This window comes from Ceratotherium simum, chromosome 26 (genome assembly GCF_057802395.1).
Source record: "Ceratotherium simum simum isolate JZ-2026a chromosome 26, ASM5780239v1, whole genome shotgun sequence".
Taxonomy (NCBI): domain Eukaryota; kingdom Metazoa; phylum Chordata; class Mammalia; order Perissodactyla; family Rhinocerotidae; genus Ceratotherium; species Ceratotherium simum.
Window position 1 is genome coordinate 19,964,241 of NC_141925.1, and position 26,184 is coordinate 19,990,424.

General features: G+C 47.2%; 1 protein-coding gene across 4 annotated transcripts in view; it reads right to left on the reverse strand.

Annotated features, from left to right (window-relative positions):
• GGA2 (golgi associated, gamma adaptin ear containing, ARF binding protein 2) overlaps window positions 1-19,423 on the reverse strand; it is a 30,881-nt gene extending 11,458 nt beyond the window's left edge. For 2 of the 4 annotated variants that reach the window (XM_087417124.1, XM_004442700.3), the window contains exons 1-9: window positions 19,306-19,423; window positions 11,781-11,865; window positions 10,849-10,924; window positions 9,837-9,935; window positions 8,249-8,372; window positions 6,688-6,791; window positions 5,182-5,262; window positions 4,511-4,648; window positions 1,109-1,190 (exon numbers count right to left, since the gene is read on the reverse strand). In XM_087417124.1, coding sequence (XP_087273250.1) covers window positions 1,109-1,190; window positions 4,511-4,648; window positions 5,182-5,262; window positions 6,688-6,791; window positions 8,249-8,372; window positions 9,837-9,935; window positions 10,849-10,924; window positions 11,781-11,865; window positions 19,306-19,408 — 892 coding nt within the window. In that variant the 5' untranslated portion in view covers window positions 19,409-19,423. Of the gene's footprint in view, window positions 1-1,108; window positions 1,191-4,510; window positions 4,649-5,181; window positions 5,263-6,687; window positions 6,792-8,248; window positions 8,373-9,836; window positions 9,936-10,848; window positions 10,925-11,780; window positions 11,866-17,636; window positions 17,851-18,401; window positions 18,469-19,305 lie in introns of those variants that run through there. The other 2 variants (XM_087417122.1, XM_087417123.1) reach the window with 2 other exon arrangements.
• Between the last annotated feature and the right edge of the window lie 6,761 nt (window positions 19,424-26,184).

The following is a 26,184-nucleotide window of genomic DNA, read 5'->3' on the forward strand; positions in this document are numbered from 1 at the left end:
GACAAAAATTACATCACGAAAGAAGCAGATACCATGGCCCTCTTGAAGACCAGCTATGAAGTATTCTTGCTCCCCTCCTTCCATCCCAATTGAATCTGAATCTGATCAAGCCCCTGACCCAATTTATAAGGAACGTCAGGAATTTATAAGCAATATTAGGAACTGAGAAACACATTAAATACCATGGGGGATGCCATCAGAAAATTCAGACCAAGAGAAACTCTACGAGTCAAAGGACATATTTTTCATGCAAGAAATAAAAAAGAGAGATGAAGAATGGGGGACCATCCATTAAAAGAGACTTAAGAAATATCAACCAATTATAAAGTATGGCTTTTCTTTTTGATCCTGATTTAGAACAAACTGTTTAAAAAAAGGAGGGGTGGCTAGCAAGAGATGGTTAGAGAGAGAAATGCCCAGGGAAATCTGAACACTGACTATTTGATTACTCTGAAATGTTAGCAATTTGCTTCAAAATAGAACTGGGTGGGGGTGGGGGGAGTAGTACAGATGGAACAAGATCAAAAGATCGGCCACAAGTTGGTAACTGTGAACAACAGGTGAAGAGTACATAGGATTTATTCTACTATTCTCCTTCATGTGTTTTGAGATTTTCCGTAATAGAAAGTTTAAAATGTTTTAATACCTGTGTACAAGTATTAAGATTCTCCACTATTCCTACCATTGTCCCTTGCACTCCTCATCAGCCTGCCTCATTCAGGTCACATACCCAGCCCTGAAGGCATCTATGTTGGTCAAACCTTCAAAATGCACCACTGGGAGCTGTTCCTTAGAACTCTGGCTGTTCAGCCTTTCTTCAAGCCTTCAGTGGCATCTTCTCTTTCTTCTATCTCCCTCAGACCCAATCTACATGGCAAATTTCCACCCCTTTCTATGCTTTCAGACCTACTCTTGATTTCTTGCTCAAGCCTAGATTCTTCTGGAAATCAGCTCTAAGTCAACTCAGGCCATGCCCTTCCCAAGCCCCAATCACCACAAAACCTAAAGTCCCCTCTGCTTTGTTTCTGGCCCCACAGTAGCACAGCAGGAAGAATCATGGCTGTTTTGCAATTGGGAGTGCTTCTATGCCTAGAAATGAAACTGTTACCGAGCGCGTCATCGTCGTCAGTGGTGTCACTCGCCAGCCGGAACAGGGTGGGCCGCAGCTTTTCACACCTTTCATACACGACCTGCGAAAACAGAGCTTGGTTTCACGACACACACCCAGGACTCCCAGCGAGGCACCAGATGCCTACAATAAGCATGCAGCAGAGTCTGGGGCTTCAGCTCTCCTTAGTCTGCCCCAAATTCACGACTGCAGGGTTGAAGTAACACGGCAGGTACGGTTTCAGAAAGAGTCTAGGCAAAAACCATGATTGTTTAAAACAGTTACAAAGGTGATAAAAAACTTTGGCTCAGACAGGAATCTACCACCTGTGTGTACAGCACTCTCTCTTCTTCAAGCTCCTCTGCCCTGCCCCTAGAACAGCTGTAACAACGGGATGACCCCGCAGGGAAGCCTGCAGGGACCACCCTGCTTTAAAACTCACCCCAGACATCCCATCCAGCTGTTGTCTGATGCTGGCATTCCCTTTACAACACTCCCATGACTCCCACCACAGCCTCTCCCGGAACTAAACCGCATCCCCCAACATCACCTGGGATGTCTCATCTTCCTCGTCCCAGGGAGAGCGCTCTGGGCAGTCGTCCTCTCCACACACTGTTGAGGAAGATATAGCTTCTGCACATCCTAGGCTTCCTTCCTTGCAAGGCAGCTCAATTAACTAATTTAACACTCCAGGCCTCCCTCTGACCGTAGCCCCTCATTCCCCAGAGCTGGTGAAATGACCTATCTGATTGGTGGGTCGGGGAGAGGAAGAAGGAAGGAGCCCCTCCCTCCCACCTTGCTCTGGAGAGTTCCCTGTCTTTGGGACAGCCCACACTGGCTCTGCTCCTACCTGCTGTAAGTTTTAAAGATGGAAGCCCCTGGTGGGGAGAACAGTGGTGTGCCAGCACCAGCTTCGGTGGCAGGTAAACCTGCCGATTCTAGGGGTGGGAAGCCACTTGCCAGTACTTATTTGCCACATTTTCCAAACTCAGCTCCATCCATTAGGGATGAGCTGTAAAGATGAAGTTTAGTTTCCTGCCATGCTTCTCTTGTCTCATAGCTGGTTATCATCTTGGGTGGGGAAAAGCTGTGCTGTTTAAAAGCACAACTGACCGTCCTGAGGGACTCTGGTGCAACGTCATCATGCTATATCAGCTTTGGAGTGTCTGCCTGGCCCAAGCTCACCAGTGCTTCTGAGTACTGTCCCCTCCAGCCACAGAAGAAGGCCAGCATGATCTTCTCCATAACTCTACCCAACCCTAGTCATAGCTGACCAACTGGGGTGATACATGAGCCAAGGTGGCCAAAGAGGTTTCTCTCTCAGGAGTTTGGAATTGGGAAAGGCACTAGTTCGTTTCTACTACCCTTGTGAAATGGAAGGACAAGTAAACTAAGGAGCTATGTGAAGCCCGTCTCTCCTGTGCAGAGAAGCATAAGAAGCTGGAATACAAAGAGAAGACTGATGTAGCCTGCAGAGGGAGGCAGAGGGTAGAGCTCCAAAGAGAGACTAAGAATGTCCACCTCAGACAGCATTTCAGTCCCACTACCACCTGTCTGCACCAGCATGTGGTGTCTTAGCTATGGCACCAACAGCACCAGCAACAAAAGAAAAAAATAGATCAACTAAACTTCAAAATTAAATACTTGCTTCAAAAGATATTGTCAAGACAGTGAAAAAACAACCCACAGAATGGGGGAAAACTATCTGATAAGGGCCTTATATCCAGGATATATAAAGAACTCTTACAACTCAAAAACAGAAAGACAACCCAATTAAAAATGGGCAACGGATTTGAACAGACATTTCCCCAAAGATGACATACAAGTAGCCAATAGAAACATGAAAGAAAGCTCAACTTAAGCCATCAGGGAAATACGTATCAAAACCACAATGAGACACTACTTCACACCCACTAGGATGGCTATTATCAAAAAGACAGACAATAAAAAGTGTTGGCAGCATGTGGAAAACCCTCATACATTGCTGGTGGGATTGTCCAATATGGTGCAATGATTTGGAAAACAGTTTGGCAGTTGCTCAGAAAGTTAAACAGTTACCATATGATCCAACAATTCTACCCTAGGTATATACCGAACAGAATTAAAAGCTCACATTCACATAAAAACTTGTACACAAATGTTCATAGCATTATTCATAATAGCCAAAAAGAAGAAACAACCCAAATGCCCAACCAATGAATGGATCAACAAAATGTGATGTAACACGTTGCAGTCTACACAGAAGTTGAAACATAATGATGTACACCTGAAATTTGTTATAAACCACTGTGACCTCAATAAAAAATAAATAAAATGACCAAGAAACTCACAAAAGTGATGTAGCCATACAATGGAATGTTATTCAGTCTTAAAAAGAAATCAAGTATTGATAAATGCTACAAGATGGATGAACTGTGAAAACATTACGCTAAGTGAAAGAAGCCAGACTCAAAAGACCACGTAGTGTATAATTCTATGAAATGTCCATATAGGCAAATCCATAGACACAGGAAATAGATTAGTGGTTACCAGGAGCTGTTGGGGAATAGGATGGGAGTGGAGAGTGACTACTAATGGGTACAGGATTTCTTTTAGGGGTGATTAAAATGTTCTAGTTAGGTAATGACAGTTGCTTTTATGTTAAGTGAATTCTCAATAAAGGTGTTACTAAAAAAAAAGAAAGATCAAGATGTGGAGAAACTAGAACTCTCATACATTGCTGTTAGGAACATAAAATAACAAAACTACTTTGGAAAACAATTTGGCAGTTTCTTAAAAGGTTAACTACACACTTAGCGTATGACCTAGCAATCCCACACCTAGGCATTTACCCAAGAGAAAGGAAGACGTATGTTCACACAAAATCCTGTACACAACTGTTTATAGCAGGTTAATTCATAATCACCCAAAGCTGGAAACAACCCACAAATCCATCTACAGATGAATGGATATATATACTGTGGTACACGCATACAATGGAATACCACTCAGCAATAAAAAGGAATAAACTATTGACACACACATCATGAAAGGATCTCAATTATGCCGAGGGGGAGAAGCCAGACACCGCCCCCCCCAAAAAAGAGAGGGTACATACTGTATCACTCCATTTATACAAATGTCTAGGAAATAGAAACTAATCAGAACAGACAGCAAATCAGTGGTTGCTTGGGGATAGGGAACCAGGGAGGAGTGGGATGGAGGGGGTGATGATCAAGGGGCATGAGGAAATCCTGGGGGGTGAGGGACACGTTTACTATCCCTCATGATTGTGATGTTGGCTTCATGGACATATACACGTCAAACATCAAACATGCTTTAAATATGTGCAATTTCTAGTATGTCAGTTATACTCAGCTTACCATACCTGAATTTGTTTATTTTATCTTTTAAAAAGAGTACCTGCAAGGCCTCCTGGTCGGGTGGGGCCTGCCCCGGCCTGCGGTACATGCTCAGCATTTCCTGCAGCACCTTCACGTGGCTCCGTACTTCCTCCACGGCACTAACTCTCTTGGACACCTTCTCTGATTTTTCTTGTTCCTTTTGAAAGAAATAAGAGGATGGAAGCGAGGGAGCAGAAGCCCTGGATAAAGCCTGAACGAGGGATGGGAAAGGGGCACTGCACTGTGGAGAGCTCAGGGAAGTCACTAGAACGTTGAGTGGATGGGAGTGTTGTTCACCCAGCAGGAGAAGGAAATGCTCAAAGCCCAGAACTCCTGGGAAAGACAATGCAGTCTGGGGACCTAGGAATCTACTGCTTTGTACCACCAGCCTGCATTCCTCTGAAAAACAGATTCCCAAACACGGGGGCACTATACCTGGCACTGGGACAGAAACAAGTGCCTACGAAATGCTTGCAGCTCCTGGACAAAAGCACCTGGGAAGTTCACAGCGTGCTTTCTGCTTCCAGTCCCCGCCTGCTGCCCTTCAGGGGCCCAGGGCTGGTGCCCACTTCAGGGCTAGGAGGCCATCCCTTCTCTTGGCCAACCATGCATCCACACCCTCAAGCACATCCACATACATCCAGCCCCGTCAAATGCTGGCTCTGCAGAACCCACTGGAAAAATGCCCACCTCCTTGACCAAATTCTTGATCAGCCGGTTTGCAGCCTGAAGATCCTCAGGGTGGTTGCTTTTGAGAAGCCTTGTCAGAAGCTGAAGAGTGAACAAGAGCAGGTGAAACTAATTCCCTCTGTGTCAGATCAGCAATAGAAGAATTAACAGTAATAATAATAGCTTGCACATTTGACATGCGCTATCTTACCAAATCCTCACAATGACACTATGAAGTAGGTATTACGACTATCCCCTCAGATCACTGGTTTTCAGTGGGGCAGGGAGCTGGTGGGTTATGTTCCCCAGGGGACATCTGGCAAAGTCTGAAGACATTTTTGGTTGCCACAACCGGGGGTGCTACTGGCATCTAGTGTGCAGAGGCCAGGGATACTATAAATATCCTACAGTGCCAGAGGACAGCCCCCAAAAGGAAAATTATCTGGCTCAAAATGTCCATAGTGCTGAGGTTGTCCTAGACCACGTACTTTGATGTGACAGACCTTGGCGATCTTGTTCACTTTATTCCCAATGCCTGTCAGAATGCTTGGCACACAGGAGTCAATCAATCTTTGTTGGATGGATGGCAGGAAAAATGGGGATACTGAGCCCCAGAGAGTATAAGTAGCTTGCTCAAGGTGACAGAGGATTCTATCTTTCTCCAAAGTCCATGCCATACCTCCTCCCTCACTCCTCCACCCTCTGCAATTTTAAGGCACCAGTAGGAGAGGAGCCAGAGAGAAAGGCAGCCCAGAACCTAGTATAGCCCTGCTCACTCTGCCTACAGTGACCCCATAGCCACTGAGCATCTAGATGCAAGGGAAGGGTACAGCTGAGAGGTGCAGTTGGAAGGCAGAAGGTACAAAAGAGAGATGCATACATGAAAAGCTCTCCTGGTACTACAATTACCAGATCTTGTGAGTGACCAAGAATAGTCAACACCAAAAGCACTGCACCACTAGCGCTCAAGGGCCCTTTCCCCATTCAGAAGCAGTCGAGAATTACCCCTGGGTGTTGGCCTAGTTTTGACCACCCTCCTTTTCCCTTCCCTCTCCTTTCTGATGTCTGAGGAGCAATAATTCTGGAAGGCAGTAGTGGAAGGGAAATAGGTGGGATCAGGCTTACTGGCACTAAAAAAGATCTGAGCCAACATGCAACCAATTCTTTCCTCTCCACCATCCTCCCCCAATACCACACATACACTGGATATGACCGACCATCCATACTACCCACTTGGGTTATCCTTTTGAAACTTCTTTCCCTCAGAAACACTTGTATAGATAAGGTGGCGGGTACAACGAACATGGCATTTATTATTTGGCCCATCCACAAAGAAAACACCCAGACCTTATGCTACCTCACTTGTAAGAACTTGCTCCAGAGGGAATTCACTAACCCACCTCCCCACATTGTCCCACACTTTGGTTCAGGGATCAGAGGACATCCAGGGGACATTTCAGGAGAGTCCCTAAAAGAAAGGGTCTGATGAGACTCCAGGGAGGCCGAGGTCAGGGAGAAGCTCCTTACCTTTGACTTTTCTTCATCAGCATCAAAGATGGAGCTCTTGGGCCAGGGAGAAGGCGGGGGCAAGATTTTATCCACTGGGAGTTTAGGGTCTTGCTTTATGATTCCTAAAACATGCAATTCATGAAGTTAAGATACTGATACGGGGACCCACTGACTTTAACAGGAGCCAGTATAAAGTCCAGAAACCCATGGTTCCTGATGACCCGCTAGGAAAACATTGTCAATGACCTCAAATGGATACACCCAAGGTATGATCAGGGCTCTACATCCTCCCTTAGAAGAATCCAAGGAACAGCACAAAAACAGGGACATCACAGCCAACTAAGTCAGAGCAGAACCAGACCCTAAGGCTAGCAGTCTGGGGGTCTTATGCTATAAAAATATTGATGACTTTACGTAGATACATAACCTCCCAGGGCCCAGAAATTACTGCAGGATCCCTGACACTCCTAAGAACATTAAACACGTGCATGTGACAGGAAAAAATAGTCCATCCTCAATCCAGGTTCCTTCTACAGAGCCCAAGAGAAAAGGAACGTGGACTCCCAGCTTTGACACAGGAAACAGAAAGGCATGGACTGCATCACTCCAACCCTGACAACACAACACTGGACAACCCACAAATTCACCACTCTGCCAGAATCCATCAGACAGCTGAGATCACAGGGCAATAAACAACTGACCTGAAATCAAAGGAGAGACAGTGCTTCCCATGAGAGATGGGAGGTAACAACAATACAAATAATTCAGCTAAAATTTTTTAAGAATTGCTTACAAGCCTGTGAGCTAGAGCCTCTGGGGCCTGCAACACAAAAGGCATAGGGTCTTTTCCAGGGGCCTCGCCAGGCACTCACAAAGAGAGAACGGGAAAGGCCTTAAGTCCTGCCTAAATCCTTCCATCTCTCCAGAACAAAAGCCTTAAACTGCTGGGGCAAGGACAACCAGCACTGTAAGCCTTCGAGCAGAGGTAACATGCTGCTGCAGCTGGAGAAAAAAAACAGAAGAGACAACCTTGAGCACTGAGGGAGGGAGGAACGTGTCCTGGGCCCAGGCCTGCGTTGCGATGGGGCAGGGTCACAACAGGTCCTCCCGAGACCAGGGACACAGCGCCTACCTAAGACTGAGGCTTCGTCAGAATAGAGAATGACGACCACCACACCAGGCTAACCAGCATCAGTAACAAGTAATAACGGCCTACTGTTAGGAAACACAATGGAATAAGACCTTCTCTGAGGCGCAGAGCAAAAGGACAACCTAAAGCTGAGCGTGGAGCAGATGCTGCCAAAACCTCTAGCAAATCAGCCCCCACTCTAAACACGAACCCTAGAGGCATTTGAAATCTGGTACAGTGAGGGTACCTATAGCAACATCTCAAACCCAGCTCAACTCCAGCCTACCAGAAGGAAAGGCCGGCCCATTTCCGGGGATTAATAATTGCTTCAGTCTCTACTGTCCTATACTCGATGTCCACCTTTCACCAAAAAATTACAAAGCATTAAAAAAAGCAAGAAGGAACAACTACTGTGAAAAGGGAAGGCAGCGTAAGTAACAGAAGTCAGACCTTGTTTCTTCAGCATCTGATAAGCATCACGGATCTTGATGTCTTCTGGAAACCAAACTGTCCAACTAAAGAGTATTTCAATGACTCTTCCTTTAACTTTTTCTGTAGTCCAGGACCCTAGGTACTGAAAATGAAAAGGAAAGAGAATTATAGAGCTGGAAGGGACTTAGTAGACCACCTAGCCCACACTACCCTAAAGAGATGGCTGCTGAGGCCCAGAGAAGTGCACCGCCCAAGGCTGGCTGAGAGCAGAGCACAACTAGAGGCCAAATTATCTGGTACCCAGCCCCAGGGCTCCTTCTGAGTTTCAAGAGGTCAGCCTCCAAAACTGTCAAAATTAAAGCCTACCATACACTGGCCTAGGATAGAGCCACTGGGGACACTCGTTTTTTGACTGGGGCAAGTGTGGAATAAGAAAAGAATACATTTGGTCTTTGTCCCCATTTCTTGACACAGAGTTTCAAAAACCTTTGGAATTTCCTGAGTGATAGGAATATCTTTTGTTATTCACAACGAGCCCCGCTGGACCATACCTAAGCTTATGCTAACCACTCATGGTGGGCACTTACTTTCAAGGGAGGAGCTGACCATTCCAGAAAGACCAACTACGTGATTAGAGGGTTGTAACTTCCAGTCCTATGCCGAGCCCCCAGGAGGGGACAGGGGCTGGAGACTGAGTTCAGTCACATGGCTGATGATTTAGTCAACCACACCTACATAACTCCAGATAAAAACTCTGAAACAATGAGGTTCAGAGGGCTTCCTGGTGGAACACATGGAGGTACTGGGAAGGTGGTGTGGCCAGGTTCCACAAGAAGAGGGCATGGAAAACTTTGCCCTAAGTATCTCTTCCATTTATAGCCTCTATAATAAAAGGGTAAAAGTATAGTGCTTTCCTGTGTTCTGTGAGTCTTTCTAGTGATTTATGGGTGGGGATCATGGGAACCCCTGAATTTGTATTTGTTGGGCAGAAGTGCAAGCAGCTTGGGAATACCTGAGACTCATGGCTGGTGTCTAAAGCAGGCGTAGTCCAGACAGGGCTGAGCCCTTACCATGTAGGGTCTGTACTAACTCTGGGTAGTTAGTGTCAGAATAGAATCAAATTAAATTGTAGGACACACAGCTGGTATCAGAGAATCACTGGGAAGCAGCAAAGGAAGGCGCCACCAATGTTAGTTACCCAAGAACGGTGTCGCTAAGACAGCTGTCAGGAGAAAGGGTACAGAGAACAAGGCAAGAATGAAAGCCACACCTGGTATCTCTTGCTATCTCTACCAGGAAACCTGTGCCTACAAGCTCGAGTTCCTCATCTCCTCTGGACCACCCAGCTACAAGGCCATTTTTAAAGGGAGAATTTGAAAACACTAACAATCGAAGGGCAGGGATCAGCTGATGACCGTGACCACCATCTTGACCTTGGAGATGAAAGCTTTCACTCACAGGACCTTCTCAGCTCTCTCACAAACCTGAGACAGGCTGGCAGCTTCTGCCCACGAGCAGGCCTGCCCCTGGACCGAGAGGGTGACAGGAATTTGAAGGCTGAGGGTAGGTGCAGTACAGTGAGCAGGGCTAAGCCCAGGGTACTCGCCTTTGGGGACAGCACTTTGATCAGCTCATTCAGAAAGCGGAACTTGGCCACCTCGTTGTGGAACTTCTCTCCACAGTGGTTCACACACGTCTCCAGCACCTGCATGGACAGAGGACCCCCGGAGAACGGGAAAACCACTGGCTCCAGGGCTCATCTCAAATCCGAGGAGCATTTGCTGGAACCATGGCTCGAGTTTCCTCAATCAAGACTATGAAGACACTCGAATTTTGAAGAAAAGGTGACATTTTCAGATTCAGAAAAAATGCCACCTGTTTGATTTTGCTGCAACTGCCAGGTCTGTGCCCAGGAAACCGCTCAGTGGGGCGTATATCCTGAGGTCATCTCACCTTCTCAGGAGACCCTTTGGGCAGGTGAAACTGGTCAGAGAATCACTTCCTCCTCAGAGGCAGAAAGCTGATACATAGTGCCCAAGAAAGTTCAACCAGAGGTTACTGCTGCCATTCAAGCGGCAGGTTGGGCTGGCACACGGTTTCTTTGGTCCACACTATTGTTTAACATTTCAAATTAGTCACCAACATTGAAAAATTCAGAGAATTCATACAAAAATCCAGATTTCTGATTTCTCTTGAAAAACAGGAAGTTCTAGTAATACTGGCCCAAACTTATGCCTGGCCACAGCCAGCTGGTCCTACGCAGCAGCTGCCCCCTTTAGCCTGGGCAGGTTCTCTCCAGTTTTGTCATCCTCACCCAGCGGCTCACTCGTGTACGTTACCAGTCTGGCCCTGTGGGCACCTGCATTTCCCAGCCCTGGTCTAAGGAAGACAATAGGAAATACAACCTTCTTTTTCTTCTCCCAAAGCAGGCTCAATGCTGCTCTCTAGAAACAGATCTAGGATGGGGCAACCTGAGCCTGAACTCCTTACAGCCTGCTTTCTCAAGGCCAGACAAGAGGAACCTCTTAGACGCTCTCTACCATACTGAAATGGGACTGGGGCCCAGCTCTCTAGCATCAGGACAGGAAAGCTTAGGCTAAGGGGCAAGCCAAACTCACCGTTAAGGCATAAAGAGCTTCCTTCTCTTGTGGAGACTGGATCTTGTGGGCCAGCAGCCAGGGCGCATGGGTTGAGCTAAGGGAAAACAAAGAGACCTGGACTCTGGGTGGAGAGGAAAAAACTCACCAGTCTGGCTGAATGTGCTCGGTAAAGTCACCTCTATTCCAGGAGCTCGGGTCCCAAAGCAGAGGTGGAATGTCCTGGCACACAGCCCATGCACGAGCCTCTGAAGGAGGCCAACTCCCACCCGCCCTTCTTGAAGGTACAGCACCTGAGGCCTTCCTTCTGTCCAGGGCACCTGATCCTCCCCTGAGCCAACCCATCCCTAAAACTCCAAGCTGAGCAGTCAGGGCCCAGACCTACATGTAACCAAGTCATGAACAGCACACACCCTGTCTGTCATATGATAAATGCTCAGTAAACACCAGAGGAGAAAGTGTGATCAAACTTTTAGCTCATTTCAAAACTCTGAATATTCAGCAACATTTAGATTAAACATCTGGATGATTGACTTGATTCTTCAGTTCCTATCCAGATGCTTTGGAAACAGAATTCAACAAAATCTTACCCTTTTCCTGCTTTTTCTTAAGAAAGATTACATTTAAATTACGGAGAATATATTGATCTCTTTCACATTGCTACATAACCTAGCTACATTCTATCTGTAACATTCAGAGGTCTCATCAGCATTAGTGCTTCATAACACTATTTAAAATTTTTTTAAATAACTACCAGTTACAAACTGACTATTTTGTTTAAAAAAAAACCACATGAATTTGCTATTTCTAGAAAAATAATGTCCTCAGTAGACTGCGGAGGGGGAAAAAAAAGGAAAGAAAGCCTAGCTGTGTAAAACAGTCCCAGGAGACAAAGGCACGCAGTCGGTCTGAGGTGCCTCCAGAGTCAGGGGTGTGTGTGAAGGTCACCTTACCCATTAGGGTCACTGTTCACCTGGTCACAGAAATTCTGGATAGCTGACCAATCCTGTTCTGACATGCTGGGGTCTGTGGCTTTATCTGTCAAGAAAATAAAAAATAAAATTAAAGAAAGCATAACAAAAAGCAACAAGCTATGACAGCCAAGGGCTGTGACATCACACCTCTCAGGGATCAGACTCATGGGGCAGAGAGCCGAAAGGGAGAGGATCACACCTGTGCTGTTCACCACCATTAGGCACGGAGTCTAGCACATGACATGGCCTCAATGAATATCTGACGACTGAATGAACGAGCAAATTAGTTAACAAGCTATCGTCCTGGAAAGGACTCCATTTCCAGTGCAAGGGTTGGCCTGTGTGCGCCTTCTTCATGTCCCTTGTCAGGACTCCCCCACTTTGGCCCTGCAATGAGGATGGACATGGGCCAGCATCTGGGAGGCTACTTGTAAATTTCTTAGCCAGGTGACAGGAAGACCAGAACACACCATGAGGCTCTAGGTGGCTCCACTTGGTCATCTCACCATCTCCTCAAAAGCAACACCCCTTAATCTAAGCCTCAGCTTGATAAAATCCTCTCTGATCATCCTATGTAAGAAGCTTCTCCATGTGTCAGCGGCTTGTCCAGTCTGACAAGAGGACCTTCTCGCCTTAACCCCTCAAAATGCTGTCTCTCTGCTACCGTACACATCCCCGAGGAACCCAGATACAATCACGCTAGGGTCTCCCTCACCGGAACAGTCATACTTGGATGAAATCTGAGGACAATGAGCATCCAAGGGCATCAGGGCACAGCCTGGGGCAGGAGATACGTGGAGAAAGGGGGATTATCAAGAGCCTAATATAAGACCATGATCCACTGAGGGGAGGGGCAATCCTCGACTTTCCTGGAATACGAGATTGTACGTATCTTTCCTGGTGCTAGATGGTAGCAGCTTCCTCCTCTCCTCCCACTGCTGCTGGCCCTGTCCAGCAATCCAACAAGGATGCCCCTTCCACATGCCGCCCCCAGACTGAACCAGGCCACACCCTCACAATGGAGTTGCTGAGACCATCTTCATCCGTCCTTTCATACACTTCTCCTTCTCCCCTCTGTCCAGCCTGTCCTGGCCTCTCGCCTCTCCAATAAAAAGTCTTTCTAGTCCTGATAGAGAAGCTCCTTCAAGCTCTGCAAACAGGCCAATGCTCCTCTTGCCTGAATGTTCACTCCTCTCTTCTCAAAATCCTATTCGTTCTTCAAGGCCCATCTGGATTTCCATCGCCTCCCAAAAACCTCTTGCTGCACTGTTCCAGCCCCTACTAATTCTCCTCCCTTCTGATTACTTAAGACTCCACAGTCAACTAGAGTTTAACTTTTCCTGACTGTATCACATTCACGTCACGTGGATGCCATGTGTCTCCCCATCTCAACAGTGACACTCAAAGGACATGTAATCACCCTTCCTCCCACCCACTGACTCCATTCTAAGAGAAAAAAGGTGACAAAGGAGAGCGAAGGAATCAGATGATCAATTCCCATATATCCCTCACCTTCTTCCTCCTCAAGGCTCTTTCCTTATGTCCCATCTCTTGAAATCCTATCTATCCTTCCAGTCCCAATTCAAACACCCCTTCTTCATAAGGTTTCTTTGATCTTCTTATCTCCCATCCCCATAAAACACAAGCCATCTCCTCCTCCTCAGACGGCCCACACTCTGCCTGCCCCTTTTAATGATGGAGATCTCTAGCTCCATTCCTTATTAGTTACGCGTCCTTGGGCTCTCTAAGCCTCAGTGTTCTCAACTATAAAATAAGGAAAATAGTACCTTCCTCATGGGATAGTCATGAGATTTAAAAGACATAGTGTCTAAAGTGCTCAGTACAGCAGCAAATAGTAAGTAATCAATAAAGGATAGCTAATCTTATCGTTATAATATGCAGTATTATATGTATTATAATACATAGCCTTTTACTTTAACAATAAGTATACATGCCTTATTACACCTAAAGGGAATAAAACTCTGAAGGCATAAGCCATATATCCCCAACAGTGCTTATTAGTACAATGCCTTCCCCATAGGTACAAAATAATGACTCATGAAATAAATTACTCATGTGCCACATAATGATGTTTTGTTCAGTGATGGACCAAATGTACCATGGTGGTCCCATAAGCCTAGGTCCCATATAGCCCAGATGTGCAGTAGGCTATACCATCTAGGTGTGTGTAAGCATACTCTATGACGCATTTCTTAGAATGTATCCCTGTCATTAAGCAAATCATGACTGTATTTAAAGCAGTGATTCTCAGAGATTCTGATTAAGGGGCTCTGACACATCTAAAATAATTCTACACCATTGAAGCTTCCCGAAGTTTCAGTTCACTACAAGGTCAAGGTTGATACCTCGAAGGCATTCAGAACTCAACAGATGACTGGCCTAGAGGCAGAGAGCAGGCAGGGCCCCAGCTGACCACGCAGAATCCAGCCCTCTCTCTCCTCCCCTGCTGCCAAGTACAAAGAGTGCCGACAGGCACCAGCTTTTCCAAAGGAAGGAAGAAAAAACCTCTATGAGGCTGTCATGTTCCAAACTCTTAACCAATGCAAAGCAGCAAGAAGCTCCAGGAAGTGTAACAGTTTTTTTATTTGTATCATGAGGATTCGCTCAAGGTTTATTATGGCCCCAAAATAATAGCAATAATAGTAACAGCTACCTTTTTACAGAACTTACTGTGGGCTAGACACCATGCTGAGTGTTTTCCAAGCATCCCTTCTCTTTCATCCTCAGAACAACTGAAGTTGGTACTATTATCTCACCATTTTACAGTTGAAGAAACCTGCCCAGCCACAAAGCTGGAAAATGACACAAACATAAATTCAGCCCCAAGTCTGCCTGACTCCAGGGCCCAAACATGTCTCATGGTAAAGTCCTCAGTTCCTTGACACAGAAAGGGCCTCTCCTGGGAACAAGTTTCTTTGCCTTCTTGCCACTAAATTATTAGCTCCCTAAGGCAAGAAGATCTGTCTCATTCATCTGCACATGTTCCAGCACCTAGAATATTTACTGAATGAATGAATGATTCATCTTTTGCTAGGCAGAGTTTGGCCAGTTGGCTGGACGTACTGCTGACTCCAGGAGATGGCTATTCCAGTTCTGAAATAACTGAGTCTCCGAACACATAGTCCCAGCCTGCCAAGCTATTTCAGAAGCCTTGAGCAGCTCCAGAGAAAACGACCCCCAGAAGACCAGCAGCTGGGTCTGACCAGGCCATAGCAACGCCCTGCTCTGCTTGACACCACTCTGCACCAAGGAGTGGCTAGGGGCCGGACACGGCATGGCCAGGAGAAACTAAAAAAACCCCTTCTCTGCTTCTCATGACTATCTCAGCCCCATCAGGGCGCTGGGAATGGCCATCCCTGGCACCCAGGTGGTTTATTTAGTTGGCACTTGGACAGGACACATGAGACTACTGCCATATATTTGCTTAATAAAAGCAATGCTTGTATGTGTTTCAAGTCAGCTACAGGGGGAAAGGCATTAAGGAAACAGCTGAGACCTCCAGCTGTGAGTGAAATGGCTCATGTGAAAGTGACTAATGCAGAAGCAAAATCATCCCACACCAGCTGCCAACCAACCACCAGGGTCATGACTCTGGCGATAGGAGCAGCGTGTGCTAGTAAGGGGCACCCTGAAGCTGTGGGAAGCAGTCACCTCGAGGAACATTTAGAATTCAATCCTTCAGCAGTATTCACTGCATGGGGGAATCCTGTTGGAGGTATACACCGACCCCTACAGTCCAGCAGTCATTCAATTAAGCACACGCTGAAAGCCCACCATAGGAATGTCCTATGCTGGCTCCAAGATACAGATTGAGCTCAGCCTTCGAGAGGCTCACATATAAATAGATTGTAATTAAGACCACTCTTGATCCCCAAGGGAGGCATAGAAGTGGGGCTGGGAGGAAGACAGGACACATCACCTAGGAGCAAGTCCAGATGGAACAAGAAAGTGATTTACTCAGCACCCGACTTGAAGCTACTGCCTCCCTGGTAGCACTGCCCAAGCTGGAATCCCAGAGACCAGGAGACCCAGCGCTGCTTTTAACAGCACAAGACTAGCAACAATCTAAGATGTCCACTAACAGGGAACTGGTTAAATAAATCACAGTACACCCATACAGTGGGGCATATGAGGCTTTTCGTTAACAAGAATGAGGCAGTTTTATATGCAGTCATGTGGAACGACGACCAAAACAAAGTGTGAGGAACAAGGCTCTAGAATGCACAGAAGCTGCTATTTGTATTTTTAAAGCATGAGCTTCTGGTAACAGCTTCCTGATGTTCCTTTGGGGAACTACTGCTCCCCAATTCTAGGTCCAATGTTTTTCCTTTTTATTTTTTTCTTGGTAAGCCAATATGAGTTAATTTTCTGCCACTCGTAACTAGACTAATGGTAACAGCTAATACTTATATGCACCAGGGGCTATTCTAAGTGCTTCACAAGTATTAAGTCCTTTGATTCTCACAACCCTAAGAGGAATGTATATTTACTATTCCCATCTTAAAGACACAGCTGCCCTGCTTGCTGAGATAAGATCTGTCAGTGACCTGAGCTCAGCAGTCCTCAGACCCCACCAAAAGTGACTTCCTTCCCCATCCAGCCTAGCTAGACTCATGCATTCCTTCAGCGACACTCCTGTCCCTGCCATACCAACCCCTCTACGCCCCTGTCCTTCCACGGTACCACCGTGCCCCACCCCCACCTCCTAGCAAATCTGGTTTAAACCACAGTTCCCCTTTTCTGCTCCTAGTGGAGGGGAGAGGGGGCGGGGGAATTACTCAACCATGAAGGCGATAAGACACATTTCTGATGTGGGGACATCTGGTGATGTTTGGAGACATTTTTGGTTGTCATGACCAGGAAGAGGGTGTGTGCTATTGATATCTGGCCAGGGATTCTACTAAACATCCTATAACGCACAGGACGGGCCGCCACAACACAGAGTTAGGCAACAGTGATGAGGCTGAGAAACCCTGTTCTCAAGTGTCCAGGTGGGCTCCCTTTTGTTTCTCTTACCAGCCATTCCCAAACTTCCCCACCTTCTTCAAGCCCCCTCTTCCACCTCAGCCCCCAACCGTCAGGGGGGTGGTGATGATACTGACAAACTTATTTGCATGTGCAATCATCTTCATCTTCTTCCCCAGTTAGAAAAACAAACAGTGCCCTTTAGGCCAAGGCATCCCTTTCTGCTCCGGCTGACTTCCTTTACACCCCTTTCCAATGGCTTGAACATTGGACCTTGAATTGAGGAGGGACAGTTTCCCAAAGGCACATCAGCACAGAGAGGCTCACAGGTGCCTCTCACCTTTTAAGCCCTCCTTTATATCTGAATTCCCTCTAGCTATCTTCTCTCCTTCATTTCACATTCAAACATCATTAAAAAAGAAAAAAAAAGGCTGGTGGCCAGGGGCTACACCCTCCCCCCAGATTAACTCTGTCTAGCCTGCCCCAGACAAGCTTTATATTTCAAAGTAGCTGCCAAGTTCTAAAAACTTAAGAGATTTCCCATAAAAATACAGGTTCCAGCTCTACCTGAAAAACTGAAAGATCTAGCAACTTTGGGATCACATGAGCCTAAACAGCTGGCACTGAAGAACCCTCCTCCGTGGGTCAGCTGCTAGCTGTCCTCTAACCTAACCCACTGGACTTTTTTTTTTTTTTGCAACTCTTAGCCTACTGTTCTCCACTGCCTCCTATTCAACTACCTTCTGTCCCCACCATCTACCCAAAGATATCTTATTAATAAGCTTTTGGTTGCCAAATTCAAAGTTCCTCCTTCTCCTCCCTCCATCTTTCAGCAGCAAAACTACTTACCAACTACACCCTTCCTTTGAGATCAGTGGCTCCTCACCCTCCCAGCTTTCCCCCTGCGTGGGTCTGCTCTGACTTCCGTCTTCAGACTGCTTTTCCCATCTGCTTCTTAAAAGCTGAGGTTCTCCACGCTCCATCTGCAAACCTCTGCTCTTCTCAATTTACCTCCTCCCTGGACAAGCTCACTGCCAGTGAACTGAAGACTCCCAAGCTGACCTCCAGCTCTGACCCTCCCAGGAGACAACCAACTGCCCAGAGATGGTCCCTGTGACGTGCCACAAGCACCTCCCACTCCAAAACTCGACTGTCTCCTCCCTAAACCAGCTCCTCCTCACAGGTGAGGCATCTGTAACCAACCAGTTATTGGGGCCTGAAACCTAGGATCCATTCTAGATTCCTCTTGCTCTCCTGCCTCCCTTCTAATGCATCAAGGCGGCTGACAGTGCCTGCTAATTATTTCTACTCTCCTTCCCAATGTCTCTGTCCTACTTCAGCCCCTAAACACTACCAAAAGAGCTTTTTACCTACTCCCTGTCTGAAGTCTCACCCTCCCTAACCAATTCAACTCCACAGGGCTGCAGGTGATGCTTTTAACAGGTGTACTTGATCACAGATTCTCTGGCTAAAACCTCCAACACCCCCACCCCCTTCATGGGATAAAATATAAACTCCTTTCTGCAGCATGCGAGCCCCTTGAAGATCTTGCCCCGATTAGCCGTACAGCCTCTTTTCCAGGCTCTCGGGGCTTTGCACTCCCGCAGTACTGACCTACTTGTTCCCAGAATGCTCCACACTCGCTCGTCCCCCAGCTTTTGCACATGCAGTTTCCTGTCTTGTCGCCTCCATTGTCCACTCAAATGCTATGTCTGCTGAGACAATGCCCAAGGAAACAAACCAACTCCCACCACCACACATTAAACAAACGCACCCACCCCCGCCAATTATAACGAGGTGCTGTTATGGTTGCCTCGTACCCACGAAGACACTGTGTTCCGCTTCTCAGTTTCCCCAGCACTCAGCAGAGCCCAATACAAGCAGCACATCCTTCACCCTCTTTGAATCTCAATTCCTCATGGGGAACACAGGGATAACAACAACCCCTGCCCCCCAGGACTGTCGTGAAGCTTACAGGAAACACCCATAACAAGTCCGGTCAGAGTAACCATACACAAAAGGAAAAAGGGGCTTGTTTTGACAGTCAAGACTGCAGCCAGATAGAGATCTTTCTCAGCCCCAAATAGCCCGCAAGAGGCTGCGTATCTTGCACGACTGAGTCTCCTTAGGTCTACACGTTCCCATCTCTAAACGGGGTTAATAGAAGCTGTCTCTCGGGGTCGTAATGACGATTAACAATTGCTGAAATGCTTGGCAGGAAAGAAACGCGTAACAAACGTTAGCCATTACGTTGTTAATGATGTTCATGTACTGAGACCAGAGTGGGGGTGGGCAGTGGGGGTGGGCAGTGGGGGGAGCAGAGCGCCCAAGCTGCGGTCTGCAGCCCGGGCGGGTTCCTGGGGCTCCTCTCGGGGGACCCCTCGGCGACCCTCCCCCCGCGCCGGGCTCCCCGGGGTCATCTCCCCGCCCGCCGGCCGCAGAAGAAAGGCCCCGGGAGGCGGGAGGCGAGGCCTCACGGGCGGCGCTGAGCCCGCCGAGGGGCGGCCTGGCTACTCACTGAGCCACAGCTCCAGCGCCGCCGCCGGCCCCCGGGGACCCTCGACCGACTCGGCCCCCGCCGCGGCCCCGGCGCCCGCCGCCACCGCCGTCGCCGCCGCCATGGGCCCAGCCCAGCTGCTGAGGCTGCGGCCGCCACTGCCCTTCAGCCGCCGCCGCGGTCCGCCGCGCTCCGGGGCTGCCGACGCGGCGGGCGCGGGTCGGCACGTGATAGGGCGGGGCCAGAGGAGGCCACGCCCACCAGGCCACGCCTCCGCGCAGGTCCCACGCTGCCCCACGGAGATCCCGGCACCGCGCTGGAGGGTCAGGCTCGCCCAGTCTTCTTTCTTCCAGACCACCAACCTGCTCAAAGCCCATCAAGCCAGCCTCCCAAGGCCTGCGCCCTCTCATCCTCCAGAAGTAGGCTTGACAGATAAAATACAGGATGCCTGGTGAAATCTGAATTTCAGGTAACGAATAATTCTTTTAGTATTTTTATTCAGGAGGGTCTTCCTCCACCACCTTCTCTAAAATGACATGCCCCGCTTCCCTCCATACTCGACCTTATTTTCTCCCTAACACATTACACTATCGAGGTACTAGAGATTTACTTATTTTGTTAAAGGATCATTTCCCCCCAAAAAAGACATGATTCTCATACATTATGAAATGATATGAAATGAACATGTGTTAAATATTTTCTTTAATTCGCTAAATGAGGGAACCATGCAGACTTTATAATTCGTTCAAAAGAGAAGTCATAAAAGGGCAAATTTATACAGAATAAAGGAATGTTGGAACAGATGGGCAAATGGACTCAAAACTAGATCTTCTACCAGCAGCAAGGGTTGTTCCATCCAGCAGACGGAATTAATTTGCATGTCTATAGGCAAGGATTATTTGCATTGGTATCAATTCTCTACAACTAACAGAGTTGTAAGACATCTCTGAGGCAATGAAAGCTAGGCCTGGAAAGGTGTGCTGTCTAAACAATGCATAATTTTCCACTGAAGCACAAATTCTCTACACGCTGCATTACCTGTTTCACCCCACTAATATAAGCAGGGACTTTCCTTTGTAGACTTCTAGAATAGTGCCTGGCACACCAGTGCCAATAAGTATTTGTTGAATGGCCAAATGAACAGTGGAAGCAACAAGAGGTAGCTATGGAACTTCAGGTCCCATCCCTACCACAAATACACAATCTAAGTTAAAAAGCACATTTGCTGTGCTATCTCAGCTCCAAAATAAGTCCACACACATCTCCATCTGATAGATTTGCTGCCCACAGCCCCTTTCTACATGGAAATTATGAAACTGTTGCTGAATGACAAGTGACTGAGCTGCTTACCATGTGCCAGGTTCTATGCTAAACCTTTTACGGTTGTTACCTGTCTTAGTAAACTTGGGGGGTTATAACAAAATACCGTAAAGTGGGTGGGCTAAAGGACAGACATTTAATTCTCACAGGTCTGGAGGCTAAGTCCAAGATCAAGGTGCTGCACATTGAGTTCTTAGGGAGAACCCTCTTCTTGGTTTGCAGAGGGCTGCCTTCATGCTGTGTGCTCACACAGTGGAGAGAGACAGCTCTGGTCTCTTCCTCTTATAAGGGCCCTAATCCCATCATAAGGGCCCCACCCTCCTAACAGCATCTAAACCTAATTACACCCCAAAGCCCTCACCTCCAAATACCATCACATGCAGGTTAGAGCTTCAACATATGAATTTTAAGGGGACACGTTCAGTCCATAACATTATTCATGTAGGGGAGATTTTGTATTTCAGTGAAAACTGTGCATTGTCTATAGCACACCCTTCTGTGTTATCTGATTTTGGTTCTTTGGGAATTATTTTACATCTCTGTAAACAGTAGATAACTGAAAGCAATGGAAAATTATTCTTGCCTATAGACGTGCAAATAAATTCTGTCCCAGGAAGACACAACTCTCTCCCTGTGGAAAAATCAGTTTTGCCTCCCTTTGCACATTCATTTCAATATTCCTGACCTATAAATGAGTCTGATTTATTTTTTTTTGTGAGGAAGATCAGCCCTGAGCTAACATCCATGCTAATCCTCCTCTTTTTGTTGAGGAAGACCGGCTCTGAGCTAACATCTATTGCCAATCCTCCTCCTTTTTTGTTTTTCCTCCAAAGCCCCAGTAGACAGTTGTATGTCACAGCTGCACATCCTTCTAGTTGCTGTATGTAGGACACGGCCTCAGCATGGCCGGAGAAGCGGTGCGTCGATGCATGCCCAGGATCCGAACCCGGGCCGCCAGCAGCGGAGCATGCGCACTTAACCGCTAAGCCACGGGGCCGGCCCTAAATGTGTCTGTTGTTTGGATTCTCCTTTGAACTAGTTGTGACATCTCACCAGTTTCTTCATTAATGAGTTAAATAAAAGCTTTGGGGCTGGCCCAGTAGCATAGTGATTAAGTTTGTGCACTCAGCTTCAGTGGCTGGGGGTTAGAGGTTTCGGATCCTGGGCATGGACAGACACACCACTCATTGAGCCATGCTGTGGCGGCGTCCCACATAGAAAATAGAGGAAGACTGGAAGACTGGCACACATGTTGGCTCAGGGCCAATCTTCCTCACCCCAAAAAAATCTTTAACACATGTTCATCTCTTGAAAATTGTAAACATCTGACAGCACGGGAACTGGGTTTGCTCATTGCAACAAATGCCTGGAGATGACTAGAGAGGGTGCCCTGTAGAGGGGGCAGGAGCTCTCCCTTTTGCCAAGGACCATCCATCACTTCCTAAATATTTCTTTTATTTTTTTGTGAGGAAGATCAGCCCTGAGCTAACATCTGACGCCAATCCTCCTCTTTTTTGCTAAGGAAGACTGGCCCTGGGCTAACATCCGTGCCCACCTTCCTCTACTTTATATGGGACGCCGCCACAGCTGTGGCTTGACTAGCAGTGTGTCGGTGGTGCCCGGGATCCGAAGCTGAATGTGCGCTTAACCGCTGCGCCACCAAGTGGGCTCCCCTAAGTGTTTCTTATACCTGGCTTACGTTACTTATTTTAAGCACCTGCAATCATTTAACATTTTGACATGTAGATCAGTGGTTTTCAAACTAGCATTTGTCAGAATCACCTGGAGGGCTTGTTAAAACAGACTGCAGGGCCCAACCCACACAGTTTCTGATTCAGTAGGTCTGGGGATGCCCAAGAATCTGTCTGTCTAATTAGTCTCCAAGCGATGCTGATGCTGCTGGTCTGGGGACCACAACTAAAAGGTTAAAGAGGGCCGGCCCTGTGGCTTAGCGGTTAAGTGCACGCGCTCTGCTACTGGCGCCCGGGTTCGGATCCCGGGCGCGCACTGACGCACCGCTTCTCCAGCCATGCTGAGGCCACATCCCACATACAGCAGCTAGAAGGATGTGCAACTATGACATACAGCTATCTACTGGGGCTTTGGGGAAGAAAAAAAGGAGGAGGATTGGCAATAGATGTTAGCTCAGAGCGGGTCTTCCTCAGCAAAAAGAGGAGGATTAGCACGGATGTTAGCTCAGGGCTGATCTCCCTCACCAAAAAAAAAAAAGGTTAAAGAATAAGTGGGCAGTAAGGAAGTGGTTTGGGAGTTCAATGTAGTGGTTGCATGTATAGGCTTTGGCTTCAGACAAAACTACGTGTCACCCCCCACGAGGCCTTCCTAGGCCCCCTCTTGCCTGCTTGTGCAGCCCTTCCTGCCCTAGCTCCCCTCTGCTTTCCATTTCCTTCCCTATGTCATGTGTATGGCCCATGGTCTGTCTCCCCTTTCTGGACTATAGGCAGGGCCCATGTCTAATTCATCGAACTTCTAGCACTTAATAGGACAAAATAACTATTGGTGGAACTGGAGTCCTCTGGCACTCGCTGCTTAGCTCTAAGCACCAGATGGGAGCTAACTGGACCTCGATTCCTTCTTTCCCCATTGCTTACCTTTGCATGTTCTGTTCCCTCAGCCAGGAATGTCCTCTCTCTGTTGTCTGTCAAACTACTTTAGAGTTGGGCTGCCAGATTTAGCCAATAAAAATACAGGAAGCCCAGTTAAATCTGAATTGCAGACAAACAGCAAATAATGTTTTAGCACAAGTACGTTGCAAATATTGCATTAGACGTTCTTATACTGAAAAATTACTTGCTGTTTATCTGAAATTAAAATTAAAAAGCAACAACCTAATTCCTTCTCGAGAAAGTGTTCCCCAACTGGCTTCCCCCACCCAAGGATATCCACATCCCTGTATCGTTTTGCCTGCCCCTTCAACCACCCGCTCCACACTTGTGTTATTGTACTTGTTAGTCTCCCATGAGACTCTGATCTCTTTGAGGCAGGAGCCTTATCTTTTGTGCATTTGTTTGTTTATTTTTAAAAGCTTCACAAATACAGTAAGTAAATGGGCGTGACAAGCACCTGTGGACCGAGCACCCACACTTAATGAGCCCTTGTCTTATTCCTTTCCACACGCCCAGGCCTAACAGGGCCTGACACATAGTAGGTGTTTGTCGAATGAATGAATGAAGACAGGATTGAATGGACTCAGTCAAGAGGGGTTCTCAAGATAGAGAAGGCCTTCCCCTCTTGACTAGGCTGTCCTACTGCAGTTAGGATTGAGGGGGGTGGTAGGTGGCAGAGCTGAGGGGACGCCAGCCTGGAGGGAAAGGCTGTGACCCTAACATTTTGTCCAGCTATGAAGGATAAGTTGGAGATCTCCAAGGCATCATGAGCATGAGTGCCAAGCCAAATTTATACCACCTTCTAAATTAAAAAAACATTCCCATCCTGTGATTCACGGATGAAAATAGTAACCACAAGTGACGTGAAGTTCCTGAATGCTGCAAAACAGTATCTTAACTAAACATAGTGACTTTGGCAAAGCCAGCACCTGTGTACTTGGTTGCTCACCCTGACCATTCAATTCAATCAGATGTGCGTCTGGTCTTTCATTCAACAATATTTACTGAGGGCCTACTATGTGAACAGGCACCATTCTCAGTACTAGGTGTACAGTAGTGAACCAGACAGACGAGGTCCCTGTTCTCATGGACTTTACAACCTGACAGTAACAAATAACTGCAGAACTAATTACTTACACCATTATTTACACAATCAATTCCAGCTGTGTGCTATGGAAAAGAATAGGGTGCTGATGATTAATGACAGAGGAAGGAGATCTTCTGGGAGGAAGCCAGAGGCTTCCCTAAGGAGGTGATAGTGGAGCTGAGATCTGAAGGCTAAGAAAGAAGTGACTAGGCAAGTGGAAGGAGAGCAGGTGGCCAAGAGTATTCCAGAGAGAGAAAGCAATACAAAGGCAGGAAGGAACCCAGCATGCCCAGGGACCTAAGGAAGGCTTATGTGGCTGGAGACCAGAGAAGAAGGCATTTATGGGCAGGAATTGGTGAAGCACAGCTGGAAAGGTAGACCAGAGTCAGGCCATGATGAGGAAACATGGCTTATCGTGACAACAGCCTCCTTCATGCCTCATTTTTCAATCATCTCCTACCGAGGCTCCTTGTTTCTGGGCTAGCCCTGTTCAAATCTCTCTTTGGCATGGTGTTGGAGGGGGTGAAATTCCCCTCTTTACCACTCTCGAGTTCTTATGGCTGGACTAATGATAAAACTGACAAAAGACCAGATTAACAGGAGAAAAACCAATTTAATACATGTGCATGAGAGATCATAGAAAAATTATGCTCAGAGAGTGAACAACTCAGGCAGTTTATCTATCTTTCTACACAAAGAAACAATAAATTCGTGAGGAATTGACAGGACAAAGAAACTTAGGTTTGGGATATGTAATTAGTGAAGAATCTAAGCAGAGTTTAGGCTTGAGGTAGTAAATTACTAAAAGTAACAAAGTTTGTTTATACAGGCTTCTAGGCCCTGAATTCCCTAGCTCTGGTGATAAGAATGCAGGGAGAGCACCTTTCACATGGGAGATTTATTTCCTGCATTCAGAGAGACAAAGGAAGGTCAAAGTGCCCTTCTTGTACTGGCTGCTTCTCAAGTGGCTTTAATTCAAAATAATCAATATGCCCTTGTGCAATATTTTAGGGCGGCCTGTCCTGGGCCCAGTAATAGCTGCCAGAATGATCTTTAAGAAAAACACAGATCTGATCAGGTCACTTCCCTGCTTAAAACATTTCAACCGCTCCTCACCTTTCACTTCATGAAGACCCAACTCATATCTTCACTAACCAAACTCCCACTTTGTTCAGGTACCCACCAGTCCCCACTCCAGCCATGCACCTCAGCTCCGGGTTTGACTGGTCTGTGGGGACTACCCTCCCACTTCCCCAGTAGTGACGGGTTCAAGAATGGGGAAGTCAGGAGGAGGAGGGTGCTGGAGAAGTTTCCTTGCTTTTAGGGAGAGAGCCACAGAAAGCCCCTTTCCCTCCGACCAGACTCTGTCTCTGCACCAGAGGAAGTGCAGAGAGGCCCAGCTGCTTTAGGCAGCCAGTTGTGAGCAGAGCAAACAAACCCAAGGCTGTTGCAGATGCTGGGGCCAGTAGAGCAGTGAGCCGAAAGACCTCACTGACGTCACTGAATGCTTAATTAATCGACCCTAGAGCCTGCCTTACCTCTGAACTTCCTGTTATGTGGGATACTAAATCTTGTTTAAGCTGGTTTGAATCTGGATTTTTTGTTATTTGCATCAGACGGCAGCCTGATACCCTTGACCTGGCAAAGAAGGGCCATTTGGATCTCCCCTCTCTGCCTGGTTTCTCAGCCACTTCTTCTACCACTCCCTCAACTCCTAGCCTTGATGCCAATCACGCCAAACTTGGTGAAGTTCTTTTCTTCCCTCTGCTTGAAATACCCTTCCAACCCCCACAGACCTGGGAAACTCATACCCATCCCTCAGAACCCATTTCAAAGGTCACTTCCGGGGCCGGCCCGGTGGCATAGTGT